A 19,925-nucleotide genomic window follows, 5' to 3' on the forward strand; every position below is an offset into this window, starting at 1 on the left:
GCAACTTGTCGATTCTCCAAAGTAGAAGAACTATAGCTGTACAAAGCGGATCTTATGGATGAACCGGGGTTGCCAGCAAACAAAAACATGTTGGCATTCTCACTGCTGCATCCCAAAAGAGTAAAATATTAAAGGATGAGGAGGAATGAAACTTGGCTCAATAGCAGTAACTGCGAGAGGGACAAAAGAGCCTTGGTAGTACAGTGGTCTAAGGCACCCTGTTATTAAGCTGGTTATTAAGACCAGCTGCCTGCAATTACTGCAGGTTCGAATCTCGCCAAGGCTCAAGGTTGACTCAGCCTTCCATCCTTTCTAAGGTAGGTAAATTGAGGACCCAGTTGTGGGGGCAATAAGCTGACTTTGTATAAATATACAAAAGGATGAAGGCTATTGCTGAGCACATTGTAAGCCGCCCTGAGTCTCCGGAGAAGGGCGGCATATAAATCAAATTTAAAAAAAAAAAAATATGAGCCAGCTGTGGGCTGCAGCTGCCAAAAAAAGCCAATGCAATCCTAGGCTGCATTAACAGAGGGATCGAATCAAGATCACATGAAGTGTTAGTACTGCTTCATGTTGCCTAAGATCACGCTTGCAATACTGCATCCATGTTTGGTCACCACAATATAAAAAAGATGTGGAGACTCTGGAAAGAGTACAGAGAAGAGCAACGGAGATGATTAAGGGGCTGGAGGCTAAAACATGTGAAGAATGGTTGCAGGAATTGGGTATGGGCAGTCTAGTGAAAAGAAGGACTAAGGGCAGTGGTGAAATCCAAATTTTTTTACTACCGGTTCTGTGGGCGTGGCTTGGTGGGCGTGGTGTGGCTTGGTGGGCGTGGCAGGGGAAGGATGCTGCAAAATCTCCATTCCCACCCCACTCCAGGGGAAGGATGCTGCAAAATCCCCATTCCCTCCCCACTCCTGGGGAAGGATATTGCAAAATCTCCATTCCCACCCCACTCTGAGGCCAGCCAGAGGTGGTATTTTCGGGTTCTCTGAACTACTCAAAATTTCTGCTACCAGTTCTCCAGAACCTGTCAGAACCTGCTGTATTTCACCCCTGACTAAGGGTGATATGATAGCAGTGTTCCAATATTTGAGAGGTTGCCGCAAAGAAGAGGGAGTCAAGCTCTTCTCCAAAGCCCCTGAGGGCAAACAAGAAGCAATGGGTGGAAACTAATCAAGGAGAGAAGCAGCTTAGAACTAAGGAGAAATTTCCTGACAGTGAGAACAATTAACCTCCACAACAGTGGAACAAGTTGCCTCCAGAATTTGTGGGTGCTCCCTCACTTGAGTTTTTTAAGAAGAGGTTGGACAACCACTTGCCTGAAATAGTACAGGATCTCTTGCTTGAACAGGGGGCTGGACTAGAAGACCTCCAAGGTCCCTTCCAACTCTCTTATTCTGTCTTCTATTCTGAATGGAAAGAGAAATGAAAATAAAAACGGGAATGATGATGATACCAGAGAGACAGTGGGAAAAGAGGGCTCATCCAGATTAATAGAAATTAAGGAATCCATCTATCAAACCCAATAGAAGTGGAAGGCTGATAATTAGATATCAGATAAGAAGGTTTTGCAAATATGCAATGATGCCACAGCAATTGTGATCATCTTCATCTTATTAATGTAAGATATAAATACATCCTGCCGTGGATGCTGGCCATTTCTTAGCTATCCCCACCCACCCCTAAACCTGCTGTATTTTTTATTGCAGCCTGGGACTCCAACGATCACATCCAATTGCATGGAGAGATGCACTTGTGAACGTCAAGGTCATCTGACGTGCACTCCATTCCCGTGTGCAGCTGGAGAAACCTGTGTACTGAATAATAACAAATGGGACTGTGTCCGGAAGGAAGGACACTGCACTGTTGCCCATGAACACATCTTCACCTCTTTTGATGGAGTATCTGGAAAGCTTCCAAGTGAGGGGTCCTTTGAGATCACGGCCCTTGTCAATGCGAAGTCAAAATCATGGTTCCGGGTGGTGGTGCAGGTGAAGAAGTGTCCCCAGTGTGCGACACCCAGTGTGGTCTCCGTCACTGTCTATTTCCACAAACTGATTGTGCTGGTGAATAAGGATAGCTCAGTCTCGGTAAGAAACGGCTACTGGCAGATGCTAGCTCTCATGTTTTATTCACCTATTCTACTCTACTTATAGTACTATCTATCTCTTTCTTCCTTCCTTCTTCGCCTTCCACACACAAAAAGTATGGGATTTCTAATCACCTAATTGCCTTTCCTTCCCCCTTTCCTTTTCAGCTAGTTGTCTCTGTCTGACCTAGACTGCCACAACTAATGAACAAATCAATGAGGTGTAAATTGTATAATGAAAGGTACCAGTAGCAACTGAGATGCAGCTGCAGTGAAGTTATAGCCTATGTACTCTTAGGAGACTAGGAGGTAACACAGAGTTCAAATGAATGAAGGCAAATATACGTGTCCCAGAATAATATTGCAGGGTCCGATCTGGGTCAGTCCCTGGGACTAGAGCAGTGGTGGTATTCAGCTGGTTCTATGCGGTTCAGGCGAACCGGTAGTGGCAGTGGCTGGAGGCTTTGCCCACCCACCCCAGATGTCATCACACCCCGGTTTTGATGCTCTGCGTATGTGCGGAAGGTCCTGCGCTCACATTTGCAAACCAGTAACGAAGGTAAGTGAGTACCACCCCTGGACTAGAGGTTTAGTCTTCCAAGCTTTCAGACTCATGCTGGAGCCCATCCTCAGGGAACATCTCTCTAGCAGAGTGTGTGCTTTCAGCTATTCTGAGTGTGGTATTTATATGGTACCTGTTGTATGTGGCTTTTTTAGTTGTTGATTGGGGTGTTGATGGCTGGCTATTAAGTCATTGGCTGTTGTTTCCTTGTGCTGTTAAGCCCTCACCTCCTAAGATGGTGTTAAAGCAGCACTCCTGTTGATTGATGAGGAGCCTGTTTCCCAGGCTTCAACCCATGCTGTTTTTGTACCTGCTCATCCAACAATCTTAGTAGCTACAAAACTGAATGCATACATCAGAGATTAAATGTCTATGAGTTAACATGGCAATTCAGGATGGAAGAATTAGGTGCAGATTGATACACGAGTGTACAGTTTGCAGAAAACTCACCTTCCACACTGCTGCTGGCAAGGAAAACAGCTGAGGCACAGCAATCCACTCTACCATGCCGATCAGCTGGGCTTTGGAAAATGGAAATATAGGTAAGTCTAATGCAGGGGCAGGAGGGCAGTCCCACTTCAAAATCAGAGCGAAGCGGTTCGCTCACGTCTGAAAGTCGGCGCTAACGGTTCACTCGAACTGGTGCGAACCAGTAGAATACCACCACTGGTGTTGATGCTAAAGAAACTGTAAATTTAGTCACCATTGCATTCTCTGGCTGTGGTAAGTACTGATTTTCTAGAAAAAAAAATTGCCACTTTCTAGCACTCTTATTCACCGCTGGTTTCCTCCCGTATCTTCCACAATTCAGTATACAATGTCTCCAGGTAACCTGTGGATTTGCATTTTCTAGGTGAACGGGCATCCTGTGCACCTCCCAGCTCAGCCTTCCAAGGAGGTCTCCATAACCCTGGTCCAAGATACGGTGATAGTGGCACATGAATCAGGTGTACGGGTTCTCTATAGCACTGGGGGTGACTTAACAGTGACAATCAGTGCAACTCTGGCCAACAAAGTGTTCAGATCCTGTGGGAACTTCAACAATAATGGTGCAGATGACTTGAGGCTTCCACATGGGAAGAAGGCCCACACTATTACTGAAGTCCTGAACTACTGGAGAGTTAGAACAGGAATACAACAAGGTACGTAAGGATAGAAATGTCTTTCTTTTTCTTAACATTTTTCTAGTTTTGCTCTCTAATTTAACCCCATCTTTAGACAATAAATGGGACGTGATTGCTCAGTGGCTAAGACCCTGAGCTTGTCGATCGAAAGGTCATCAGTTCAGCGGTTCGAATCTCTAGTGCCGCGTAACGGGGTGAGCTCCCATTCCTTGTCCCAGCTTCTGCCAACCTAGCAGTTCGAAAGCACGTAAAAAATGCAAGTAAAAAAATAGGGAATTTGGTGAGAAGTTAACAGTGTTCCGTGCACCTTTGGCATTTAGTCATGCCGGCCACATGATCACGGAGACATCTTCAGACAATGCTGGCTCTTCGGCTTTGAAACGGAGATGAGCACCGCCCCCTAGAGTCGGGAACGACTAGCACATATGTGCGAAGGGAACCTTTACCTTAGACAATAAGGTGGAAACTAATCCAGGAGAGAACCAACCTAGAACGAAGGAGAAATTTCCTGACAGAACAATTAATCTGTAGAATGACTTGTCTCCAGAAGTTGTGGGTGCTCTAACACTGGAAGTTTTTTTTTTTTTTAAGAGCTTGGATTTGTCTTAAATGATCTAGGGCAGGGGTCTCCAATCTTTCTGGCTTTGTGGACTGGTGGTGGGGGGGATGGAAGGTTATGGTTCCACACAAGCAGCGGGCACACACACTCACATGAGTAGCTCCATTTGCACAGGTAGGTAGGTCCATGCAGCCACCACTCACACAAATCGAGTTTTCTGAGATACAGCACCTGCCACTTGTGCAAATGGAGCTTCGTGTGCAAGTATGAGTGCCCACTGCTCACGCAAATGGAGCTGCATGTGCGAGCACGAATGACTGCCACTGGTGTAGCCCAGTTCTGAACGCGTCGCAGCCCGGTGGCAGGCCTCAGCCTGGGGTTTGTGAACCTTTGGTATAGGGTTCATGATCAAGCAGGGGGTTGGATCTGAAGACCCCCAAGATCCCTTCCAACTCTGTTGTTCTGTTAAAGAAGAAACTGAACATCATGTTCCCATCAGTGCCTACTGGTGCAAACATCTAAGTCCACCATAGCCTGGCATTTGACCATCCATGCTTAAGGAAACGTGATCTACTTAATGTTTGCCCCTCTTAATATTAACGTCTTTTCAAGCTTCATATGGAAGTGCTAAACATTCATTTATTTTTATTCATTTATTGATTTGTCAAACACGTAAGATAACAGATATAAGTATAAACATGATTATGAATATAGTATATGCAATGGTGGGATTCAAATAATTTAACAACTGGTTCTCTGCCCTAATGATTTCTTCCAACAACCAGTTCATCAAACTGCTCAGAAAGTTAACAACTGGTTCTCCCGAAGTGGTGCGAACTGGCTGAATCCCACCACTGAGTATAAGAATACGAATAAATGGGGACAGTAGGATAGGGACGGTAGGCACGCTGGTGCGCATATGCATGCCCCTTACAGACCTCTTAGGAATGGGGTGAGGTCAACAGTAGACAGTCTAAGGTTAAAGTTATGGGGGTTTGGGGAAGTCAGGTAATGCATTCCAGGCATTGACCACTCTGTTGCTGAAGTCGTATTTCTGCAATCAAGTTTGGAGCGGTTTACCTTGAGTTTGTATCTATTGTGTGCTCATGTATTATTGCAATTGAAACTGAAGTAGTCATTGACAGGTAGGAAGTTATAGCAGTTAATTTTGTGTACTATGCTTAGGTCAGACCAAAGGCGGCATAGTTCTAAGTTTTCTAATCCCAAAACTTCAATCCTGGTGGCATAAGGCATTCTGTTGTGAACAGAGGAGTGGAGTACTCTTCTTGTGAAATATCTCTGGATTCGCTCGATTGTATTAATATCCGATATACAGTGTGGGTTCCAGGCAGATGAGCTGTATTTGAGAATTGGTCTAGCAAAGGTTTTGTATGCCCTAGTTTGCAGTACAATATTACCGGAGAAGAAGCTTCGCAAGATTAGGTTAACAACTCTTAATGCCTTTTTGGCAATGTTTGTTGCAGTGAGCATTTATTGCCCTGAGGGGGTGGGATGGCATATGGTTGTTTGAAATTCAAAATACCAAACACTTTTTTCTTTCCTTTTTTTTTTTTAAAGCTTATTTCAAAAGCCACTCCTATACGGCACCTTGATTCAAGATCAGTTTTCATAACACCAACATTCCCAGGAATGCAGTCTGGACTGTATCATGGATGGATGGAAGAGAAAATTATTTTCTTTATATGAACCCATTCGATTAGCATCTCTGAAAATCTGCATTTGAGCACATTGGGCAATGGCGTTTACAACTAAAATGGTAAAACTATGTATATTAAAAATCCACAGACGCATAAATATTTGGAGAAGAGAATCCACAATGGCATTGCGTTAAGGGAAATGGATGAGAAAGGGATTCCCCAATGTGTGCAAATTTTGTGTGAATTTTCATGTATTTTTTTAAAAAATGTATATTGAATACTGAATGCTGGGAAATTCAGCAAATTTGACAGATTTACCTTTTCCTACAAGCAGGAATATCTTCTAGTGCAAGATTCACTAACTTTAGTAACTTTAAACCAGCATGAGGAATTCTGGGAGCTGAAGTCCACATGTCTTAAAGTTGTCAAGATTAGCTGTAGAATTCTGGGAGTTGAAGTCCATGTGTCTTAAATTTGCCAAGGTTGGGAAATTTTGTTCTAGTGTCCCAGACCACAAGTGAGCAACTGGTCTTGTAAGCACAACATAGCATCTTTTGTTCTATTGCCAACAGCTACCTCCCACCAACTGGATTCACATATCCTACAAACCTACTTATTAATTGAGATCACCAGCATAAGCTCTGGTTTGTTTCTAACACTGAGCGAAGCCTACATCAAACAAGCAACACTACTACTAATGTAATGCTGATGTCTGAATCCCGCCATTGATTCACAAATACTGAAGCCCCAGCAGTTGAGATGATTGTACTTAACTTGGATTCTAGCTAGGATCTGCTTTTTTTTAAAAAAAAAACTACTTTCTTTGATGTTTTACATTAGTTACCTACGAAACATCAACATGATCTGCTGAATTAATGTGGCTACCGTATTTGAGTTGCAAAAGTTCAGTTGACCACAAAGTGTCACCAGAGATTTCCACCTCTTCGCTGCTGTCTAGTGGTTATTCAGATACTTGCAATCTAGATATGGTAGCTCTAAATATACATAGTAGCTGCTCACGGCAACATAAGGTTTAGATATATAGCTTTTATTTTACTTTATTTTTTTGGTGAGGGAGGTTGAGTGTTTTGGATCATTTTGAACTAACGCTGTTGAAACTGTTAGAATCAATTAAAGCTTTTGATAAAAGATTTTTGCAGTTTTCCGTGCTGTTTACATTAAACCTGTTGCAGCTTTAACAGAAACATTTACACTGTACCCATACAGTTTTCTATGTAAGCCATTCCAAGGAGGAAGAATTTAGCAGGCTCTGTAGAATGGTGAGAATAGGGGAAGGTAGAATTTAATTGGTTGCAATGTCTTTGGGTTTTAAATCTTTCTTGTACACATAGAGGCAACCAAATGCACATACGGGTGAACAAATCCACCTACAACTTTGCTAAAGGCTGTAGCTGTTTCATTGATTCGGGCCCAAAGATAAGTCAGAAGAATTCCGTAAACGTGTTCTCTCATTCAAACCTCACATCCATCATCTGTCTTGCATTCAAAGAACCCACTAGCCCTTTTAAATAAACAATGATCCCTCGTCACAATCAAAGCCTCATGCTAGAAGCAGGAGGAGGAGGTTCAACCAAGATCTAGCTGCCATGGGGAAAAAAAACAGCAATCCAAACAATGAAGATTTGAAGCAAGATTCTTTATTAAAATACCCTATAACAGTGATTTCTGGGCTCCCGGCCAAACTGACTGAGATATAGCAAGAAAGATGATAGATTGAGAAAAGAGATGGAAAAGGTGTATTGACAATCATTAAGCATGCAGATAGAAAAAGCACCCAAATCTATATGGGCAATGAGGTAGTTAGATTTGGCCTTGAAAACAGCACCCCAGTTTCCCTGTTCCCCCTTATTCCTTTTGTTATGATAATCAGATGAGCCTTTTTTCAATCCTTCTCCACAAAATACAAGCCTTGTTATCCTCTTCGTGCTCCCTTCCACAGGATCACACTAAACTAAATTATGATGGCAAGGGGTCCTCAAACAACGAATCAATTTTTAATTAAGATGAATCTACTTTTACAGAGTTTTAAATTCCATGTCGCTTAGCTTCATTGGAGCAATTCCTATGGAAACTCAGACCTCCGGAAATTTCTGTTTCCCACGTCAACGTCCTTTGATGGTGAGGCTTGCCGAAGAACTTCCTTCTTGATTTCAATCCACTATCCCATTAGCATCATCAGATCAGCCGGTTCAATCTTATCCCTAGGCACACTAAGAAGTAAAAGAGAGATAACGTATAAGAAGAAGGAAGGATGTTTGAGAAACGGCATCTAGCAAAGAACACGAAGCAAATAGGAGCTTTTAGAGAGCACAAGAGATTGCCAGCACAAGAGAACTTAGGATACTAATTTCCCCATCAGACCGATCTTACTGCCGAGATCTTGGTCTTCTTTGGCTTGGTTAGCTTCCCTGTCTCATCTTCAGCTGTTCCTATCTGTTATGTGGGTTCTCCTTTCTCTGTGTGTTGATGGCTGAGTGTTGTGATAGGGAGGTGACTGAACCAAGTAGATCAATGAGAGAGAGGAACACAAGCTATAAAAAATAGGGTCAAAGGCAGCCATGCATAAGAAGTCATCACTACCTGGTGCCAAAGCTCTGATGATGATGATGATGATGATGATGCCTAGTTTGGTGATATACTGTTTACAAGAAGAAACAACAAACACCAAATTCCCAACATTTCAATCTACACATTTTTGCAGAACAACTGCCCCTAGGAAAACCTTTGCACAACTAGGAGCTGGATCAGGGGTGGGATTCAGCCTATTAAAACCAGTTGGGGCGAACCGGTTGCACCGATCAGCTGAGAGTGAATCAGTTCGCTCTGACAATTATGTGCACCTGCCCGCCTGCCCCTGCACTATACTGACCTTTATTTTCTTGTTTTGAAGCCCAGCTGATTGGCGCGGCAGAGCGGATTGCCGTGCCTCAGCTGTTTTACTCACCGGGGCTGCAGTTGAAGGTAAATTTTAGACTGGTTTGGAAATGAAGCACCTGTGTGCGGAGAGCGTGTTTGGCACACGTGCGCTCAGTGAACCATTTGTTACACTGGTTGAATCCAGTGAGCTGGATGTGCCTTGCCCTGGATCAGAAGGTCCTGTTCACTGTCTTTGGTCACCTCCAAACTGGATTACTGTAATACACTCTATACGGGCTGCCCTTGAAAATCACTGAGGGATTACAATTGATCCAAAATACATTAGCACGAGTAGCAAAGGTGCATTTAAGCATGCCCCAGACAACACCACTCATTTCCAAACTACATTGGCTTCCTATAGGTTCCAGGTGCAAGTCAAGGTCTGAGGAGTCCTTGGTGCTCTCTGAGCTTGATTGTGGCCGGTATTGATGATGCTACCTAGTTTGGGTAATGAAAAATAACCCAAGTGCAGACATTTCATTACCCAACTAGATAACATCATCAGTGCCAGTGGTGTGGGGTTTGCTCTCTGTTCATAGACAGTAGCTTGCCCTGCCAGTGTGAAGGATGTGTGGTTTCTTCCTTAGAGAACACCAAGAACGCCTCATTTCAACCCTGAGCTATAAATATGCTCCTTTATTGGTAGTTCAAATTCTGAGTGATGCGATGGCCCTAGAGGTGGAGCTCATGCCTCACATTCAGGAGGCTGTGAGTTCAATCCTAGCTAGAGGCAGTTATTTCTCTCTCTGGGCACAATGAGAATATATCTGCTGAACAAAGCTCCGCATTGACGACAGGAAGGGCATCCAGCAATTGAATGGAGCTCTGCTAGCTCCATTCAGTTGCCCAGACTCCACCCCGCAAGGGATTATAGAGTCGTTAAATGATGATGATGATTGGTAGTTCAAGGTCTGTTTGCCACCTATAAAACCCTACATTGCACAAGTTATTTGCAGATATCCCTACTGATACATACTCATCCCATACCCTCCAAAAGATTGGGCATGCTTCATGTTCCTTCCCTGACACGATGCCATCTGATGGGACCAGATGACATACCTTACAGTTGTGACACCGGCTTTCTGAAATGATCTGCAAAGTCCCACCCAAAAGTTTTACTTGCATGCAGATTTTTTTTTTTCATTCGTGTCTACAGAAGGAGAAGCCTCAGGATCTCCGATGCTTCCTCTAAAATGGATGGAGCGCCTGGGAGACGTAAGGTACACACCAGAGCATTTTCAGTGCAAGGGAATGTGTATAAATCTGATCTCTGTTAAATATGTCCAGGAGGTCAGACTCTGGTATTTCCAGCCATTCGCTCTGGTACATTTACAGTTTCGTGATTTACAACAGAATAAAACGTTGTTATCTATTTCAGAGGGGAAACGTTCTAGTGAGTGACAAATGGCTCCCAGATGCAAGCATATCCTTCTCCTGCATTGAGGGCAGCCAAAGCTCTTAGCTCTGTCTGTCAAACATTAACGGCCCCTCATTCTCCTCTTCCGAACACCACCAGATCACGATGCTAGATCAAAACACCGTCCGTTTCCCAGAGCGTTTTTAGAGAAACCATTGGAGGCAATAACTAAGAGCAGAGGTGGCATTCAGACCGGTTCGGACCAGTTCAGGCGAACTGGTAGTAGCGGTAATAACTGGTAGTAGTAGCGACCTGCGGGTGGGGTGGGCCACCTGCCCTCCCACCTGCCCTCCCGCCCTGGTGCTATGTCATCATATTTAGCCACATTTTCAAGCTGTGCACATGCGTGGAAGCCGTACGTGTGAGCAAAGCACATGTATGGAAGGTCGTGCACATGCACACTCACATTTTCGGTGCTGGGCGAACCGGTAGGTAAATGATGTGAATCCCACCCCTGGCTAAGAGCCAGAGAAGGGCATCAAAAATGTTAAGTGGAAAAAACGACATCCACAAACACCTTCACTGCATTTCAAAGTCATAAGAAGCCACTGAAATGTCAATGAATGTTCTTCTCTCAACCCAGCACTGCTGCCCTACAGCGGTTTCAAGTCAATGTCCCAAAGGTGCTTTTTTTCAAGAGGCAACAGGGGTTTTCTGGCTTTTCTTTGAAGACGTTTCGCTTCTTATCCAAGAAAAAAGTCCAGTTGCCTCTTGAAAAAAAAGCACCTTTGGGACAACCATGACCTGGATGACTGAGAATCTCCATTAGACTTTCAAGTCAATGGTTCTTTTAGAAAGTTGATGGCTCAGCTTGCTGTTTTTAATTCAAGCAATGGTAAAGTTTTCCCCTATCCGGTCGTGTCCAACTTTAGGGGGCAGTGCTCATCTCTGTTTCTTAGCCAAGGGAGCCAGCATTGTCAGAAGACGCTTCTGTGGTCATGTGAACTATATGCTGAGGCACATGGAATGCTGTTACCGTCCCATCAAAGTGGTACCTATTTATCTACTCACATTTGCAGAACTTTCCAATTGCTAAGTGGGCAAGAGCTGGGGCAAGGACAGGAACTCATCCCGTCTCACGCCATTTGGGTCTCGAACACGGGCTGTCCACTTTCCAGCTAACTAACTCAGCATCCTTAACCATTGAGCCATCGTGCCCCTCCCCCTTAATTCAAGGAAAGCCTTATTATCAGTAGATTAGCCTGGGAGACAGAGTAGGGAGGAATAATCAAAAATTCATTTACCAGAGGAGCGAAATCTCTGGCCGTCCAAGACAACAAGAGTTCCGGAATGTTGCCGACATCCACTCCGCCTGGTCCCTTCAAGTCATCCGCTGGGGTGTAGTTGAAGTTTCCACACGCTCCGCACAATTTCCCTGCCAAAGCTGGGCTGACAGACACGGCTATTCTGTGATTTGGGCCAAATGTTATTTGAACCTGAGGTATCTGCAGGACAATCACATCACCGGTCAAGTCAAACTTCACTACATTTGTGATCTCGCCTGGGATTCTCACCGGCAGTCCATTCACCTGGAACACACGAACAGAGACCAACAAAGTTAGTTAGGGATGCAAGGAAAATATCCGGTTGTGTTGCCGCCGGAGCAGGGGGTGGCGGATAGGAGGTTATTTTATGATGTTACTTTATTAATTTATTATATGATTCTCTCTTTTATTAATTTTATTGTTTTTTATAGGAGGTTTTTATATTCTTCTAAGCTGCCTTGAGTCACCATCTGTGGGAATAGACGGCAATATAAATTTCCTAAATAAATAAATTCTCCTCTAAATGCTGCAGTGAGTTAGGCCATCGCTTACTTTTTGTTTTTCTTGGTTTATGTCTCTGCTACCTTGTACGGATTTCCAGGTTGGTGGCATGCAACACCTTATGGGTTGCTCCAACACTGGAGGTTTTTAAGAAGAGATTGGGCAGCCGTTTGTCTGGGATGGTATAAGGGGGTTGGACTAGAAGGCCTCCGGGGTCCCTTCCAACTTAGTTCTTCTGTGATGCTAAATTAAGAATGGAAACTATACAAGCTTGAGGTGATTTAATCTGCAGAACAGGAATAGTTTACTTGGTACCTTGTGGCGGGGGGTGGGGGGCTGCTGGGTTTTGCAGGGGTTCGGGAGAACCTCTAGCTAAGATTCTGTGCAGTTCAGAGAACCCTCAAATCCCACTCCTGGCTGGCCCCATCCACCCTGCCTCTCCTCTCCCAGGAGTCCCCACGCGGCCCTTTTTGGATGCAGGGTAAGTGCAGGTCGCATGCGGAAGCTCGGGGAGGGCGAAAAACGGGCCTACCGGAAGTTTGGGAAGGCCGGAAATGGGCCCATTTCCAGCTTCCAGAAGGCCTCTGGAGCCTGGGGAGGATGTTTTCACCCTCCTGGAGTCTGGAGGAAAGGTTCCGGAGCCTGGGGAGGGCAAAAACACCCACCACCACCCCGCCGTGGTGCAGGAGGCCAACTAGGCCATGCCCACCATGGCCACGCCCACCCAGCAACCAGGCAGAGAACCCCTTGCTAAAATTTTTGAAGCCCACCGCTGCCTTGTGGATGGTTTGGGATTATCGTTGCTATAATTCTCTATCAACTGCGGTACGTAAAGCTAACTAAACGTCTTCTCAAACCCAGTTACCAGTAGAGAAAACAGTGAGAAACAAACAGCTAGCTCTGAGACCCAATTGTTCAGAGCCTCAGATCCGAGTTTGTCACTCTTTGGAAATTAAATCACCCAGCCTCTTACTTACTTGAGTTGGCAGCTATAGAAATTGAATGAATAAATAAAATTAAGTGGGCACTTTGGGGATTTTCAGCACATGCTACGCCATTCTCACAAAATGGGGGCTCTGGGGAGGGCCGTGCCTAGCTGCAAATGGCTGCAATAATGTTAGGAAGAACCAGGCCCAAGGGATCAGGAGACAAGGGGGCCAGTTTCCCTCCCCCTCCCCCAACTAACCATTGTCTAGTCACCCAGGAGTCTCCCTCCCCTACTCATTACATTCTGCCCAGGCAAAAGGGAGAACAAGGCGCTTAGCTGCACCTTCCTATCCTATCCATCAGGAGCTGTGGTGGCCCAGTGGTTAGAATTGCAGTCTTGCAGGCAAACTCTGCCCAAGGTCTGAAGTTCGACCGTGACTGGCTCAAGGTTGACTCAGCCTCCCATCCTTCTGAGGTCAGTAAAATGAGAAACCAGATTGTTGGGAGCAATTGTCGGAACACTGTAAACCGTCCAGAGAGTATGGGGCCGTATTTATTTATTTATTTATTTACTTATTTATTTATTTATTGGTTCGATTTATATGCCGCCCTTCTCCGGAGACTCAGGGCGGCTTACAATGCGTTAAGCAGTAGCCTTCATACTTTTGTATATACCTGCTTAGTAGGGCTTTCGACCCCCCCCCCCAAGCGGTGTTCTTTTTTATACAAAGTCAGCTTATTGCCCCCACAATCCGGGTCCTCAATTTACCTACCTCGAACGGATGGAAGGCTGAGTCAACCTTGAGCCTGGTGAGATTTGAACTTGCAGTAATTGCAGGCAGCTGGTGCTACTTAACAACACTTTAGTCTGCTGTGCCACCAAGGCTCTTTGTGATATAAGCACTTAGATATAAATCTAAGTGCTATTGCTACTGCTATTTTCTGAACCCCATGAGCAAAATATCAGTCTCATGTTGCCTGACCCCAAGGCTGCTATGATTTCTGGGTTAGCAAAACCATCTCTTCCCTCTTCCCTACAATGCAGTGTGGGCCTCAGTTGCACAGCAGAGAACGACTCGACCGTGTTCCCATGTAAGCCAAACCTGTGACAACGTTTCAGATGACACAACTAATCTTGCAGGAGTTCCCATGAAGGGCTCAAGGGAAGAAGTACAGATAGTCCTCATTTTATAACAACAGCACTAAGAAAAAGTAACTTATGACCGATTGTCATACTTATGGCCAGTGGTGGGTCGCTCCCGGTTCGGTCCGGTTCTTGAGAACCGGTAGTAAAAGTGGCGGGAGGCTCCACCCACCCGCCCTGACATCATATTTGGCGATCTGCACCCACTCCTGTTGCGAACCGGTAGTAAAGATAAGTAGAACCCACCCCTGCTTATGACCCTTGTAGCATTCCCATGGTCACGTGATCGAAATTCAGACGCTTAGCAACTGATTCATATTTATGACGGTTGCAGTGTCCGGAGTCACGGGATCACTTTTTGTGACCTTCTGACAACCAAAGTCAACGGGGAAGGCCAGGTTCATTTAACAACCGTGTTGCTAACTTAACCACTGCAGGGATTGGTTTAACAACAACGGTGACAAGAAAAGTCGTACAAGGAGCAAAACTCACTTGTCTTGCTCAGCAACATAAACGTTGGGTTCGATTGTCGTTGTAAGTTGAGGACTATCTGCAATAGGTGTTGTTGTTGTTTTTAATAGGTCGTGAATAGAACTCCTTCCATGGTTTAGTTTCCACTTACCCAGACTTCTTTCTGGTCATTCACCGCAATCAATGAATTTTTTAAGAAGAGGTACAAGGTGACAGTGGTCGTTTGGAGAGGCAGGCACGAGGTGACTCTAGCTATCAGGCGGAACCAATCGCCAGAGAGGGTGTCGCAAAGGGAGACCAACTGGTAGGCTCCAGGAGCAACCACATCTCCAGAAAGGCCATCGAAGGAAGAGAAATGTTGACCTGGTATCATTACGCAGCGGCCTTCAGTGGGGAAGCAACCCCGTACCCCATCTCTCACTCCACAAGCTTCACCAGTTCCACAGCCGTAGAGAAGGCAGGACAGCTCGTCGGGGCCATTGCATGTACATTTCATCTTACAATCCGGAGAGATCCAGCTCTCCCCTTGCTGAGAAAGAGAAGGAGACATGCCATGAAAACAATACCCCCATAATCAGAAACTGAAGCTTCATCCTCTCCAGCTAGGAAAATACAGTAGTGGCCAAAAATTGTGGAAACCTTTTGGGAAAAGTGTATTTTCTGAAACTAGCTAATAACACCACTTTTTTTTTTTTTTTGGAGTAGTACCATAAAATTAATATGTCAATGGAGAGATAATTTAATCAAGAATGTAATGCAATGACTTTTATGATTTAGGATTTGCTATTAGAATAGCAGTTACAGTATAAGGAAGAAAAGTGAAACACATAGAAAAAACGAGGTATATAAAAATTATCACATCAGTTAATCCTTAGTTGGGTAACCTTTAGCATGAATTACGGCCTTATAACGTCTTTCCACAGAGTGAACCAAGTCTTTGAGTTCTGCAGCTGTTACAATGTGAAACCAAGATTGAAGGATTGCTTCTATTAACTGGGTTTTATTGCTGGGTCGCTTCTGACTAACAAGTTTCTTTAGTTAGCTGCTCCATAGATTTTCAATTGGGTGAAGGTCTGGGCTATTCCCAGGCCATTCCAGCAGTGGAATAGGATTATCTTGAAACGCCCCCCAAAAAAGGGGGTGTTATTAGCCATCAAACCTCAAAAATACACTTTTCCCAAAAGGTTTCCACAATTCTGGCCACTACTGTATATGGAGTTTTCTATCACACGGGTTGCATTGTTTTTGTTTTTGTTTTAAAAAAAAGAAACAAAGATGAGTTTTGTTTTCCAAAATTCAAGAAACAACAACGCCAAAAGAATAATAAAATTATGAACAACAATAAACGGAGGGAGGGAAGTTCAAGATGTTCCCATATCACATGGTTGACATCAACAGGAAAACAATTGCAAACATCAAACACCATCTGCAATATCTAATTTAATAAAAGCGAGGGAAAGTTAGAGGCATTCGGGGGTGGGGGGTGTAACGCTATTATTTCGTGCATTACTCAAAATTACGGGCTCAGCCAATTTGGAACGAGGCTGGAAGAAGAAGAAAGAAAAATGAAGATCTAACGGCGATGCAGAAAAACCCTCCGTGTTGGATATACAGATGGCTGCAAAAGCGCCAATGTTTGGGGGCTGAATATTCCTATCCAGGGAACAGGAATTTTTAATTAAATTTTAAGCAAAATATACATGTATGTGTGTGTGTGTATGTTTGTGTGTGTGTGTGTGTGTGCACGCCTCCATTCACACATTTGTAGCTTTTATTCTGCACACGAGGGGTAGAAACGTGTTTAGGATTGAAAGGAGCCCTTGAAATCAGAGCAAGAGACTGAATTCCATTTATGGAGTCCATAGACTTTGGCTGTTGTACAACATGATCACCACCATTATTCATAAGAGTCGTTTGTGGCTCAGTTCTTTTATTGCTCTGCTATGAAACTGCTCCAAGGGCAATATAACCAGCAGAGTGTAGTATCATTTCCTAAAATAGCAAATTCAGGTGGTGAGTTACGAGAGGAATCGAGCCAAAACTGCGGTTGTTACATGCATGGAGAAATGCAGAGTTGAAAAAGCCTAGAGTGGAATAAACCCCTCGGCCCTTTCCCTCCAACCCCCATCAAAACAGATAAATAAATAAATCTGAATTAGCTCAAGCATGCTTAATAGGAGGGAAGAAGGTGGGTTTTCCCATCAATCGCTAAGCCAAGGTGGACAGAGGACTCGTTAAATACAGTTTCCTTCCTTAACACCAGCATGAAAATCTTTTAAATTGTTGTGTGTTTTAACTCAGGGAATGGCTTTAAAAAAGTCAAGTTGGGTCATATATATGTATGTATATATTAAGTGTTTACCGAGATACCTGGTCTACCCCAACATGTGGGAGGGGGCATTCTGCTCCCTTTTGCCTTTCAGTTCCAATCCAGGAGCCCTCAAGCAGTCGCATTCACAACAAACCATTTTTATATCAAATTTGCGACTGGATTGGAACTGAAAGGCAAAAGGGAGCAGAATGCCCCCTCCCACATGTTGGGGTAGACCAGGTGTCTCGGTAAACATTTAATCTTTACCCTGGCTCAAGCTGATGAAGGGAGGAGAACTTGTGGCTCAGAAGGTTAATTCAACTGCCTAACATGCGGGAAGCCCAAGTTCGAATCCAAGTAAGGGTATGGCTAGCTGATGAAAGCTAAAAAGCTTGAAATAGATCTATACTAGTCTCCCTTTATTTCTTTATCAGCAAAATATAAATTTGGTATGTATGTATGTATATATATATATTTATATATAAAGTGTTTTTCTATCTAGGCACCTGGTCTACCCCAGCATGTGGGAGGGAGCATACTGCATCTCTTTCGCCTTTCAGCTCCAATCCAATGATATTATACCTTCCCGACACCCCTGCCCAGAACTGGGCAAAAGTGTTCAAATAAGGCCACCATGATGTGATCCAATGCATTTATATTTTCAATATGTAAGGGCTGCCCCAAAGAATAAGGGGTCAAGCTATTCTCCAAAGCAGCTGAAAGCAGGAGAGAAGCAACCGGTTGGAAACTAATCAAGGAGAGAAGCAACTTAGAACTAAGGAGAAAATTCCTAACATTGAGAATCATCAATCAGCGGAATGACTTACCTCCTGACGTTTTGGGTGCTCCATCACTGGAGGTTTTTAAGAAGAGATTGGACAACCATTTGTCTGAAATGGTATAGGGTTTCCTGCTTAAAGCAGGGAGTTGGACTAGAAGACTTCCAAGATCCCTTCCAACTCTGTATTTTATTGCACATTAAAAAAAAGTAGGCAAAGCTTCCATCCCCCTATCATGGTTGACATTTTAATTTTTTCCAATAATCATAACCTTGGAATTCTCCATTTAAGGAAAATAGTTGATTTCTAGAAAAGAGGGTAGTCCAAATTAATTTAAAAAAAAAAAACCTTCTCACCTGGGTGAGTCTCCCTTCATACCAGCACCCACACTGTTGTGCAGTCACACAGGCCCCTCCGTTTGCCCATGTTCCCGTGTTGCACATGCAGCCTTCGACACACGGATCCACACACACGAGATTTTTTGCACAGGTGCCCTGGCAGTTCCGAGCGCAAGGCTCATAATGGGTCCCAGGCAGGCAGTTCAGAGGAGCTGTGGAGCAGAGTTCAATTATATGAGCAAGCTACTAATTTCACTTACATGAGGAAGCTACTAGAAGAGATTTGAAGGCTTTTTTTTTCCCTATGGAGAGTACATGGGTCAGATCAGAAACGAAAAATGAGGAGGAATGAGTTTTTCCAGCTAACTTCTCCTAATTTGTTGCGACGTGAAATCATCATCATCATCATCCACATCCAACTGTATAGACTTCTCGGTTCTCTGCCCGGTTACTGGGTGGGTGTGACCTAGTCGGCCACCTGCACTACTGCAGGGGGGGCTGTTTTTGCCCTCCCCGGGCTCCAGAGGCTTTCCTTGAGGTTCCGGGAGAGCGGAAATGGCCTCCCTAGGCTCCGGAGACCCTCTGTTTCCCGAAAATTCTGGGAACCCCATTTTCGCCCTCCACGAGCCTCTGCACATGTGCTGCACTTACCTGCATCCAAAACAGGCCGCGTGGGGACTCCTGGGAGGGGAGGGGAGGGGTGGGCGAGGCCAGCCAGGAGTGGAATTTGGGAGTTCTCCGAACTGCACAGAATCTTAGCTAGAGGTTCTCCCGAACCCCTGCGAATCCCCAGCAGCCCACCCCTGCTTACATGCTACCTACTACCTACCGAATTCACCAGCCCTACTAAAAAGGGTCCCCTTGGCAGTAACACCAATCTGAACATGATCCAGAAAAGGAAGCATCCTTCGTTATGCCTATGTAGTCCTAAAACAGCAACTTTGGACGGCGACATACATTTTCCACGAATTTTAAAGAGCAGGTATATATGTACCTCTGTGTCCAAGCTCAGGGCAAGGTTTTCTCTTTATGCTTGGATGAATAGAATCGTTACCTCCCCCAAGGAAATTAGCCTGAGAAAAGGGCTCTCTTGGCATGAAGGGAAGCTGCCCTTTGGAAGCTATTAGCAAAACGCTTCTGGAGAGCCGTTTCCAGCATTGCTTAGCTCTGTTTTTGTTTTTTTTTAACACTTTCCCCATAATCTTACAGCTAGTTATAGAGAGCCAATTTGATGCAGTAGTTAATACATAAGACTAGAAACCAGGAGACCGGGAGTTTCAGTCCTGCCTTAGGCACAAAGCCAGCTGGGTGACCTTGGGCCAGTCACTCTTTCTCAGCTCGGAGAAGCAGGCAATGGCAAACCACTTCTGGAAAAAAAAAAGCTACCCCCCCCCCCCAAAAAAAGGTAGTAAAACTGGCGGGAGGCTCCGCTCACTGACGCGGACGTCATCAAAGTAGGTCTCATCAGTTCACCTCCAGATCTGGGGGCTGTTGACTCTCCATCTGAGGGATGCCTCTGTCTCTGTCTCTGTGCCAGCTCCATTCCCTCTTCCCCCTGGGAGCTCTCAGGTTGCCTTGATGCTAACCCTGACTCCCACACCTCCTCCTCCTCCTCCTCTGATTCGGCTGCTGGAGGGGCCGGCAGCTGATGGGCCACAACAGATTAATGCCAAATAAAATCATAAATAAATCAATGGGTGGGGTTCATACAACATGCTAAGCCTTTTTTAAAAAAAAAAATCTTACTAAATTGGAAATGTACCGGATTATCATGCTGGGCAAAATTGCCTCTTGGGTCTTTAGCAGATCGGATTAAACATTAGGGGTAAGCACCATG

At 44.6% G+C, this 19,925-nt stretch overlaps 2 protein-coding genes across 2 annotated transcripts in view; one reads left to right on the forward strand and one right to left on the reverse strand.

Annotated features, from left to right (window-relative positions):
• Positions 1-7,159, forward strand: part of LOC117669234 (IgGFc-binding protein-like) — a 37,104-nt gene extending 29,945 nt beyond the window's left edge. Inside the window, exons 9-11 of the mRNA XM_034423526.2 lie at positions 1,716-2,096; positions 3,511-3,799; positions 5,919-7,159. Of these exons, the coding sequence (XP_034279417.2) occupies positions 1,716-2,096; positions 3,511-3,799; positions 5,919-5,953 (705 nt within the window). The 3' untranslated portion in view covers positions 5,954-7,159. The remainder of the gene's footprint in view (positions 1-1,715; positions 2,097-3,510; positions 3,800-5,918) is intronic.
• A 481-nt stretch (positions 7,160-7,640) lies between these two features.
• LOC117669233 (IgGFc-binding protein-like) overlaps positions 7,641-19,925 on the reverse strand; it is a 67,681-nt gene continuing 55,396 nt past the window's right edge. Inside the window, exons 19-22 of the mRNA XM_087876703.1 lie at positions 18,107-18,300; positions 14,812-15,189; positions 11,597-11,881; positions 7,641-8,229 (exon numbers count right to left, since the gene is read on the reverse strand). Coding sequence (XP_087732829.1) covers positions 8,221-8,229; positions 11,597-11,881; positions 14,812-15,189; positions 18,107-18,300 — 866 coding nt within the window. The 3' untranslated portion in view covers positions 7,641-8,220. The remainder of the gene's footprint in view (positions 8,230-11,596; positions 11,882-14,811; positions 15,190-18,106; positions 18,301-19,925) is intronic.

Source organism: Pantherophis guttatus, chromosome 10, assembly GCF_059756535.1.
Source record: "Pantherophis guttatus breed Tessera chromosome 10, ASM5975653v1, whole genome shotgun sequence".
Lineage (NCBI taxonomy): Eukaryota > Metazoa > Chordata > Lepidosauria > Squamata > Colubridae > Pantherophis > Pantherophis guttatus.